The 9,860-nt window shown below is 38.8% G+C and overlaps 1 protein-coding gene across 2 annotated transcripts; it reads right to left on the bottom strand.

The window, feature by feature from the left end:
- Positions 1 to 5,762: 5,762 nt before the first annotated feature.
- Positions 5,763 to 7,610, bottom strand: LOC139918091 (tripartite motif-containing protein 16-like protein). Of its 2 annotated transcripts, XM_071907364.2 has the most exons (5): positions 7,511 to 7,610; positions 7,153 to 7,185; positions 6,849 to 6,911; positions 6,599 to 6,741; positions 5,763 to 6,516 (listed from the first exon to the last, which is right to left on the bottom strand). In XM_071907364.2, the coding sequence occupies exons 1-5, from the start codon at positions 7,560 to 7,562 to the stop codon at positions 6,088 to 6,090; spliced, it is 720 nt and encodes a 239-aa protein (XP_071763465.1). In that variant the 5' UTR covers positions 7,563 to 7,610; the 3' UTR covers positions 5,763 to 6,087. The 2 variants fall into 2 exon arrangements, with proteins under 2 accessions (XP_071763465.1, XP_071763466.1); XM_071907365.2 differs by lacking the exon at positions 7,153 to 7,185 and having other exon boundaries at positions 7,511 to 7,609.
- Positions 7,611 to 9,860: the final 2,250 nt, after the last annotated feature.

Raw genomic sequence — 9,860 nt, 5'->3', positions numbered from 1 at the left:
ACCACCACAGGGTGCAGCTGCAGCTGAAGTGGCTGGAATATCTCGAGAAAAAGGGACAGGGATGGAGAGAGAGAGCAGGATTGAGAATATAAATCAGGAGGGCTGGGTGGGACTTTAGGGTCACTATTCATGAGTTGACATGCAGGCTGAAGGCGTTCTATCATCATGCAATAAGATCGTTACAAGTCGCTTCACATCTGCATGTTATGCAATCCAGCATACAAGCTATCTTAAATATTAAACTGACTTTTAATGGTTGTTGGAGGAAATATTTTGAAACAAGAAATATCTGAAAGGGGGGTTATTACAGTAAGTACAATCAAAATGCATTATGTAGAAATTTTAAATAACTGACTTGCACACAGCAGGATATGTGTATTGTAATGAGAACTCAACCAACTTCAACATGAAAAATGTCTTTAATCCAATAAAATAAATTGGATAAATAAAGTCAGCAGTGGCACAAAAGTGGCACCCCAGGCAGTGCAATGCTTCTGACTGCCAGGAATGGAAGATTGCCTGTTTTTTTAATGCAACTTCAGCTGATTTCATGTGGTAAGGAAGGAATAACAAATATGTTAGCCATAGGTTGATGCCTGACAATACGTTGTAGAATATTAAGAATGCATTGATGTAAGAAAATCAGTTCTTCTTAGTTCCTGAAAATACTTTTTGAAGTGTTGCTACAGGACACTGACAATAAGCTAGTATAGTTTAGTATATCTATTTGCACAGTGATAAAGCACAGCAGTGATCAACAGCGAAATACATAAATGAAAAGTATGGAAATTAAATTAAAATAGCGCTGATGCAGAAAATGGAATCATAAGGGAAGAGTGTGGTACTGTGTGTGTGTGTGTGTGTGTGTGTGTGTGTGTGTGTGTGTTTCAAAAAAAGAAAGACAGATGGGCGGAGAGAGAGTGTGTGTATTGTGTTACTGAGAGAATACCTCCAGCAGTTTAGCTCATCAGACGGGTCCTGAGTGTATAATTGAAATTGTTGACAGATGTAGAGTCATTTGCAATGTTAAAATAACTATTGCACTGTCGAAATCCTTTATATCTAATGGAGAACAGTGACTAGCCCAGAATCTGGGAAAGTGCAGTTTATTATTGTCTGGTGTTATACGTATAAACTGAATTCAATTGAAGGAGGGATTCTGGTTGATGTATGTATGTCCAAAGACTCCTTCTCACATATTTTTCTTCAGCCTTTTAAACTTTCCAGCGCTGCATGTTTCCTTTCACATTCTGAGTTAGATCTGAACACTGTGGGCCTGATGGTGGACTTTCTTACTGACAGATCTCAGTGTGTTTGTGTTAATGATGCTCAGAGCGGCTCTTGTCATCTCCTGGCTCCCCCCAGGATTCTGTTCTTTCTCCACTCTTGTACATTTTATTCTACATTTCATAGTAATGACTGACATAGCCGATATTTAGATGGACATTTTATCAAGTTTGCAGATGATTCTGTCATTCGGAGTGTCTTTCAGGACGGGGGGAATGGACATGGCCACGTTGTTGGTGACTTTGTGTCATGGTGCAATAAATTTATGAAGTTTACAGCCTCTTCCCAAACCCACTCTACTATAAGGCAAGGGAATTGAATTTGGGGACAACTATAAATATCTGGGGACTGTTACTCACAGCAAACTTTGCTTTGAGACAGATACAGATGCAATTTGCAAGAAGGTACAGCAGTGTTGGTTTTGCTTACAGAAAATGAACTCTTTTAATGTGTGTGTGGTAAACTTGTGACTTTGTTTTATTGAATCTTTTTTTAGCTGTTTGTATTGTAGCCAGGCTTGGTAGCCTAAGTTTAAGCAGTAAAGACAGACTGGGGAGCTTGGTGAGAATACCCAGTAAGGTCACTGGTATGAGCCAAGCACAACTAATTGAAACCTTTGAGAGGCATGTGATGAAAGACCAATGCCATTCTTGACTACGTGGTCACCCTATTACTGTAGAGAGCAGTTTGACTTGATACCCTCTGGGTGCTCGTGTTGTTACTAAACTCAAGGCCAAAAGAACCAAGGACTATTAATTCCCTCTGTAATTAGATGGCTTAATATAAACATGAAATTGTGGAGCATCTTATGCCTGTAACTTGGTATTTTGCACTAAAGAGTGACCTTTCCATTGCACTCTATCAAGCCATAAACTGTTTGGTCTTATACCAACTCATGTTGGTGGACATGGGTATATGTTGTGGCGATCTTTATGTGTGTTATTGTGCTTTCATGATATGTGTTTCTTTTGTCTTTACTTTGGTTTTATTGCTATATTATCTGGTTTTATTGTGCGTTTTTACAGCAAATCCTGTCTGCAAACCATATTTCCCTTATGGCACAATAAACCTTGAACTTGAACTTGATGAGACTGGTGAGCTACTTGTATACACATGGTATTATATTTAAATTGTGACTATTGATATAATGAAGACCCAGTGACAACAAAAGGCACATTCCACCACTTCTATATTATTTTTTGTTCTTAAAATGTGATTATAATTGATATATATAATTAGAATTTTTATAGTACCAGACCAATCACTTAACAGTTTCACTGTAGTGTAAGAATAAGATATCAATCACAGACATCTGGAATTTGTATAGGGGTAATGTTAAAATGGTGTAGTCACCTCGTTCTTGAAATTCTCAGCATTGTTTTTATAATGGGGAAAGTATCTGCAATTCATTTGGTTTATGATGAGTAACTTTACAAAATAAATGAGAGTAAATGGGAAGTTAAATAAAAGTGGGAGTGATCCCTTAAACTATAAAGTTAATGAAGTATTGATTGGTATTGTTCCTCTGGCTATTGCAGATATGTACCACCATGATAATCCATGTAAGCAAGTGCTTAGATAAGCATGTAAATGATTGCAAAAAAATAAATAAATGGTACAGCTCTTCATTTTAAGAAGCATTCTTTCTTACTGCAGGACATGGCACCATCTTGTGGAAAGACCGGACAGTGCAACAAATCCAGTGAGGTACAAGGTCTTGGTTTTAAAGGACCAGTTCACTCAACAATTGTGCTGCGGTAGATATGATCGACTTCATTATTATTTTTTTTTAATTGATCATTTTTTCATGTCTGCTTTTATGGCTATCAAGTGAAATGTTGTTGCCCTATGTAGCTCAATGGGTAACACATGGCACCTACACCAGGGTTCGGGGTTTGATTCCCACTGGGGCCGCCAACAATAAAAATGTTTGCACACATGAAACTGTAAGACACTTTGGATAATGGTGTCCTGTCCACCAAAAGGCAAACACTATTCTAGAAAATTGATAAAATAATACCTTATACTTCTATTTCAATTGGAAAACATTTTTTCAATGAAACTACATGGCAAAAAAATGCATATAGCTCAATTACACTAAGTATTAAAGATGGACAAGATTTAATTTGATAAATATACAATATGAATAACAAATAATATGTTCTCATGTTCTCAGGAATATGTTCTCATGGTGAAAGGCACAGGTGGTGTAGAGGATGATAATATGTTTTTTCTGTGTCCTATATGTTTGTCTATGTCCTCAAAAGAGTTCATACCCCTTGAGATTTTGCATATTTTCTTAGGGTAAATTGGGGCAACAAATTTGTTCAACAGAGTTAGTTAACTCCTGTGCATGATCTAAGGATTTTCAACCGGGGTTTTTATATTATCTACATGTTCCTTCATCTCAATAGGATTTTAAGTTGGAGGGTGGATTTTGCAACAGCACAGTAAAAACAATGTTTAACTGTATAAATAAAGTTTTCTTTATGTACAGCACATTTACTAAAACAGCTACACTGATGGCAGCCTGTGGGGGGAGACAAAGACAGAGAAAAGGTTTTCCTTCCTCAGAGGATGTGCTTGGATCACATCTCAGCCAGGGGGCAGACAAACCCTGCAGACTGTGACAACATTACCAGGGTTAATATGACTTGTGATAATAAGTAATCAGACTTAGCCATATGCAAAATGGCAATACAATGAGTCAATTTATAAATAGGGAGAGAATTAGATATTATGATGGAACAGAACTTATTTGTATAGACAACAATTAACAATGTCTTTTCTGAAATATTGTCTTCCTTGTGTCTGTGAGTCCATGTATGTGTGCTGTTTTTAATGCAATTTAACATGAAAGTGGTTGCTGTTGGCATTATGTTATTAGCCATAACCAGTGTTGGGGTTGTTACTGGAAAAAAGTAATAAATTACTCATTACACTTTTCTTAAAAGTAATGAATTACTTTAATTATTACTGCCTGAGAAAATGATTTAGTTACACTACTCATTAAATTACTTTTGTGTTACACCCTGAAACGATTGTGCTAGGTAACGCCCCCAGTACTAGCCATAGTTTCATTCGACATCATTAGAAAGAGTGTCTGGTAACCAACATCACAGATATAACCTGTGATGCATCTATGTGCCCTGAAGAAGTGTTTTTGACTGAGATACTGAACCCCTACCTGCTCACTCAGTGTAAGTTGCACTCGATAACAACATCATGCCTAAAATGTAATGTAAATAATATAAAGCCCTGTCTGCATCTTGCAATTTGTATTCACTGTTAGACCCACTGTGCACCTCTGTACAGCCGAGCAGCAGTTGTGTCTTGAGGCCTTGGCAAACGTTACTGCATCTGACATTATGAAGTGTATATCTGATTTCATCCATATCAGTGAAATTATCAATACGTTTAAGCCCTCTTTCCTATCTCTTCACCTCCTCTCCTACATCCATGCTCCCTCATTGGCCTACTTTGTGCTCACACACTATCTTGTTGACTACTTCCTAGCATCTGCTTTCATGTCACCAACCTAATCCCGTGGCTCGCCCACTCAGTGTTAACAGGGCAAGGTGAAGAATGAAAGCCCAGGAGCAGCTGAAAGAGTGGCACTGTTCGAATGCTCCACACGACACTGATGGATTCATGTTCCCGCGTCGTAAGCTGATATTTATACATCATGACTTATTGCCAAAGGGTAAGGCAAAGCAATGCAGTGCTGCAAGGAAATTTGTCTTTGTCTTCTCTTATATACCAATATTGCATCAAAACTAGACTGGCTGTTTTCACACGTGAAGAACATACAGTATGCTTTTACAAGTACATTTATGTTTACAAGATCTTTTTTTAAATAAATAGCTTGCTGAAAGGCAGTCATGTAGTTGAGGATACATGCAAGGTGAAGAGAGTACTCACCAACTTTACATTAGAACTGTATTAGCATGATTACTTTTGATAAATTGTAGATGTTGACATCACAACTCACCCGGAGCCGTGTCAAGATATCTCCGCTATCTCAGTTCTCGACTCCCTGCCTCTACAGCACTGTTGAAAGCTTGCAGATGTTAAGGTGCCCGCGATATGCAAGTGCATGCATGCATTACCAGCCTATACTTTTCTATACTATTCTGTCATCTTCAGACAGAATAATGACAGAAGGAAATTAACTTGACTGCAATGTGAGCTTCCATGTAGTTCATTGGCCTATTATGATAAGCTTTTTGCAAATGAAATTTGAGTTTCAGTGCTAACAACTCGAACCTGCGTGATTAAAGGATTAAGTTTCTTTAAAGTACCCACTTCTTTTTGACTCATCATGATGGAATTCAGTGGGTGAGAACCAAACTTTCAAGAAAAAATAACAAATAAAACATAGACAACTATATTTTTTTATATATATATTATTTAATTGAAGTCACACAACATCAAAATGTGTTTAGAAAAGAAAGAAAAACAAATCCAAAGCTGTTTTATAGTTGCATTTGCTGTATACAGTATGAGAAGCTGCAAGTTATACTATTGTGCCATGTACAGGATGCTACAAAATATACATACTTCTTTCAACAAAATAAACATGAAATATCAACCTGTTGATATATACATACAAAGGCCTTGCTTCGAAATGATAAATGTCTCCACATTTCCTCCACATTATTAGTCTACCCATTCAACCCCACTGTCTCAACCAAACTGTTCTAGAATATTATTGTAACTGAATGCAATTTCAATGGAAAACTAAATGTAAAATATATGGAAATGTAAGAAAATGGATTAAATGGAAAATGTTTACAATCTTTACTCCTCTTTCTTAATTATCAAGCATGATGACTTTTGTCCCACCCAGAAACCTGGCATGATTTTCTCCTTGAAGGAGCTCTTAACCTGCTGCAGAAGTCGAACCTCCTTCCTGCCTTTGCTCTCCTCTCCCTCCTTCACTTCTTCAACAACATAGAAGTTAATGACGCCGGCAGGATGGTCAAGGTAAACCCCGATGGTGGGGCAGTAGGGAACATCCCGGATCTCAGTGTTAACGCCGTTGAACCAGACCTGGTAGTGGGATCCGCCCCAGCCGAGACCCCAGGACTCCTCGTTCTCTCCCAGGCCGCAGGGTCCATCGCTTCCCCTCCTCCCCGCCCCTTCATAGGCGACTCCGACCACCACCCATCCTGTGTACTCCACCTCCCAGTAGCCCCGGAAGCCCAAGATGCCTTCCTTGCAAAGAACCTTAAAGAGGAAGGGAATGAAGTTAGTTCATCAAAGGGAATAGTGTGTTTCACCTGGTTTGTGACTATTGTTTAAAACCTGCCTGTGGGGCATGCTCATATCTCTCTGGTCTGTCCAGGACGGGGCAAGTGACATCATCAGTCATACGTGCCACCTTGGTTCCGCCCTCTGTGATCCACAGCATCTTATTGGCTGTCTTGTCATCCAGGGAAAAGCTGATCCAGTCTGGTGGGCATGGAAAGTTTACGGTCATGAGAGAAACACGCATTGCCGTTTTAAAAGTAAGAAAGTAAGGCGGAAGGATGCCAGAAAATGTTAATGTTTGTTCTTACATTTCAGAAGATCAGCTCTGCATGTGGGCTCAGGGATGTTGGGCTCGTAGTCAGGAATCATTTCTGAGAGATGAGAAAAGGGCATCACTTTAAATAGGGTGGCTGACAGTGATTATGAGACGATAATACCCCCGATTTTGAAGTCGTTGCTCTCTTATAAACAAGCATTAGCAGAGGCTTTGTCTTAAAAATAATTCCAAACAGATAATTTCGAGGTAAGCCGTCTGTATGTTCACAAATTATTACACCGCTCTTTATAAAAGCGCAACTAATGTTTTGTACAATGTCTACTGTAAAATCTCACCTGTAGGAGCAGCCATAACTTTAGATTTTGTCCCTATAAAAAGGAAAGCAAGCATGACTGTAATTCATGCTTCAGGGATATTTTCATTTCTTTTGTTTGAATGTAACAAAAGCCGACACTAAACAATATACGTGTTCCTTTTGCTAAGGACTGTCACACTGCAAGATTTCCATCATTCTTTCTGTCTAACAACTGCTCACATTGCAAGATTTAACCTCTCAAGAAGACGGGATCTGCTGTCACTCCTGACAAAATTTTCCTGGGTAATAACAGCAAACACTTCTATTTGTACTGTTGACTGAAAAAACGCTATTCATTTAAGTGATCTAACTGTGGACTAGAGAGGGACTTCTCTCACCAGGTCTTGCAGTAGCAGGTGTGATTATAGCAGTGGGAGCTCCGGTTGGCATCCTGGCGCCTCTTGCTGTGTTGAAGTTATCTGATGGTGCTTCTGTCAGTGTTGATGTACTGCTGTGACAATGCAAACTGCTGCTTTATATACTCCCAGGATAGGGGGTATTAAAGGTTTTGGGGGGGCCCTTGGGGCTCCGTAAACGAAATTTTGGTAAGGTATGTAAAAATAATGAGCTCACTAATGGGCGTGCCGCGGAGACTGCCAGGATAAGCACGTCAACACCAACACATGACCCGCTGGCGCATGTTCATCCGAGCAAGTTCTGAATAAAGTTTCTAATTATTCTGTCTTCCTCTCTTTGTAATCAAGAGCGCATCTTGGAAGGGAATATCTCTTCGGGGATTGCTGCACGGAAGCAGAGGCATTATGTAAGACTGGAACAACATCTGAACTGCACTCTAAGAACTTTTAATCATGGTGATGGAGAGAAGAGAAGCTTTATTCAATGGAGTATAATTTGCTGTTTCTGGTGATACTGAAAACTGATATGCTATTGGAAAAAAGTAATGGATAATAAGGACTAGCTACTGTAAGGTAAAGGTCAAATCTTTTGAAAAGTGTGTTTATACCTGATTCTCTCTTTTATAGTCTTTTGTTCTTTTTGAGTACTTTTTAAATAACTTTGTCTGTGGTTATATTGTATATAATGAGGTGTTGTTGATTGGTTTAGCTCTTGAAATGATAATATCATCATTCAACATGTTCCCTTGAAACAGTCAGGTATGTCTGTCATTACTAAGTAAACTGTAGATTCAAAGATTGCTAGTAGATGTTGACTAATCACTTTGTCCCAAAGAAGTGGTTTCATTTAAAATGTAATATTTTTAATCTAAGGAAATCATAAGGAAATCAAAACAAGTCATACGGAAATCAAAACAAGTGTTGTATTTTTACCCATATTCTATTCTATATCCTATTTTAAGTCTGTGTTACATTCAATTAGCAGAAGGTTGACACATTATGGCTGAGTGTCCTCCCCCACTAACCACATCCAGTAAAATGATAGTTACCCCTCAGACCTACAGACTCTCAGGGGGGAACACTGAAAGCATGACCTTGACTCCAGAGCAGCCACTGAGCAGGATCAGGCTCAGTCTTTGGCAGCGATCAGTCATCTGTCAGCACAGCTTTAGAGGCCCGCTGCCCCTTGTTTACAATGGCTCTAGCAGAAGAGAATCGGTGGAACTCAGATAGGTACACATGCAAACCCGTTATCCACACTCCCCTCTCCTTTATTTTAAATAGATCTCGAGTCTGGGACAGTTCAGACACTGCATTCCCTATTAAGTAGAGTGTGATGGGTATACTGTACTTGGTGCCCCAGTCAGTCATCTGCTTGGGCAGGCTGGGACAGAAGAAGGACGGCCCAGCCTTGACTAGAGGTTTGGCAGGGTGCCGAGACTGTAAACACCTCACACATGCAGCCTGCATGTATGAGCCAGACAGCATATCACAAGAAAGGGTTTACGACCTGAAGGATGCTTTTCCTTTCAACCCCAGCCAAGTGCATTAAGGCATTTATGATGGTAAATTGTTGATGCAATAATGCAGGTCAAGCTGAGCCTGGTATTATGGACCGAGGAACCCCAAGTCAAGTGACTCTCAGCTGCATGAGAATTCAGGTTATTAGCTGTAATGTATTTAAACTTTGCTCACTGTCTGCCTTGAAATTCCTCTTCAGTGAGCAGCATGTTAGATCTTAATTTAAATTCTTTATGTATTGAACATGTTAATGATAGCTTTACTATTGTTTTGCTCGATGCACTACACATATTACTTTCATTACTTACTGTTTGTATTATTATTAGAAAATGCAACTTCAATTACCTTTCATATGTTTGGTATATTCTTTTTAAATCAGAAATGTATGTGTGTTCAGAGATTGTACTTGAATGCTCAGATATTGTGTAATAATGTACTGTATATCATCACTTACAATATACTGTATATTAATGTATCAAAATATTGAAATAAAAGTTTAATTTTCCTTGGAGGGAAAAATGACCCAAAAAAAAAATGCAGATTTTTGTTGTTGTTGTTGTTTTTCACATTTTAACTTTTAACTTATGAATGGGTGGGTTGGGTAAAACAGGGGTCACTTGCATTAATACTTTATTAGTCTGCCAAGCAGAAACAGACAGAATTCTTCATACAGTCTGCTACATTTGCACCTGCTAGACCTCACACTGTCTGCTACTCAGTCTACACTCTCCCATATAGATTATTTACATGTTTGTATGTGTGTGTGTGTGTGTGTGTGTGTGTGTGTGCATGCGCATACCAATCATCCCAT

The sequence above is a fragment of the Centroberyx gerrardi genome, chromosome 20 (assembly GCF_048128805.1).
Source record: "Centroberyx gerrardi isolate f3 chromosome 20, fCenGer3.hap1.cur.20231027, whole genome shotgun sequence".
NCBI lineage: Eukaryota > Metazoa > Chordata > Actinopteri > Beryciformes > Berycidae > Centroberyx > Centroberyx gerrardi.
The sequence above is the reverse complement of the archived record's forward strand: the minus strand, read 5'-3'. Positions and strand labels throughout refer to the sequence as shown.

What these genes read in the sequence shown, in the direction of transcription:
- LOC139918091 (XM_071907364.2), bottom strand. Translation starts at nt 7,562, where the DNA reads ATGCCAACCGGAGCTCCCACTGCTATAATCACACCTGCTACTGCAAGA. An exon ending in AGTTATGGCTGCTCCTACAG is followed by an intron (nt 6,912 to 7,152) that starts GTGAGATTTTAC and finishes CTCATCTCTCAG; the next exon opens with AAATGATTCCTGACTACGAG. An exon ending in CAGAGCTGATCTTCTGAAAT is followed by an intron (nt 6,742 to 6,848) that starts GTAAGAACAAAC and finishes CATGCCCACCAG; the next exon opens with ACTGGATCAGCTTTTCCCTG.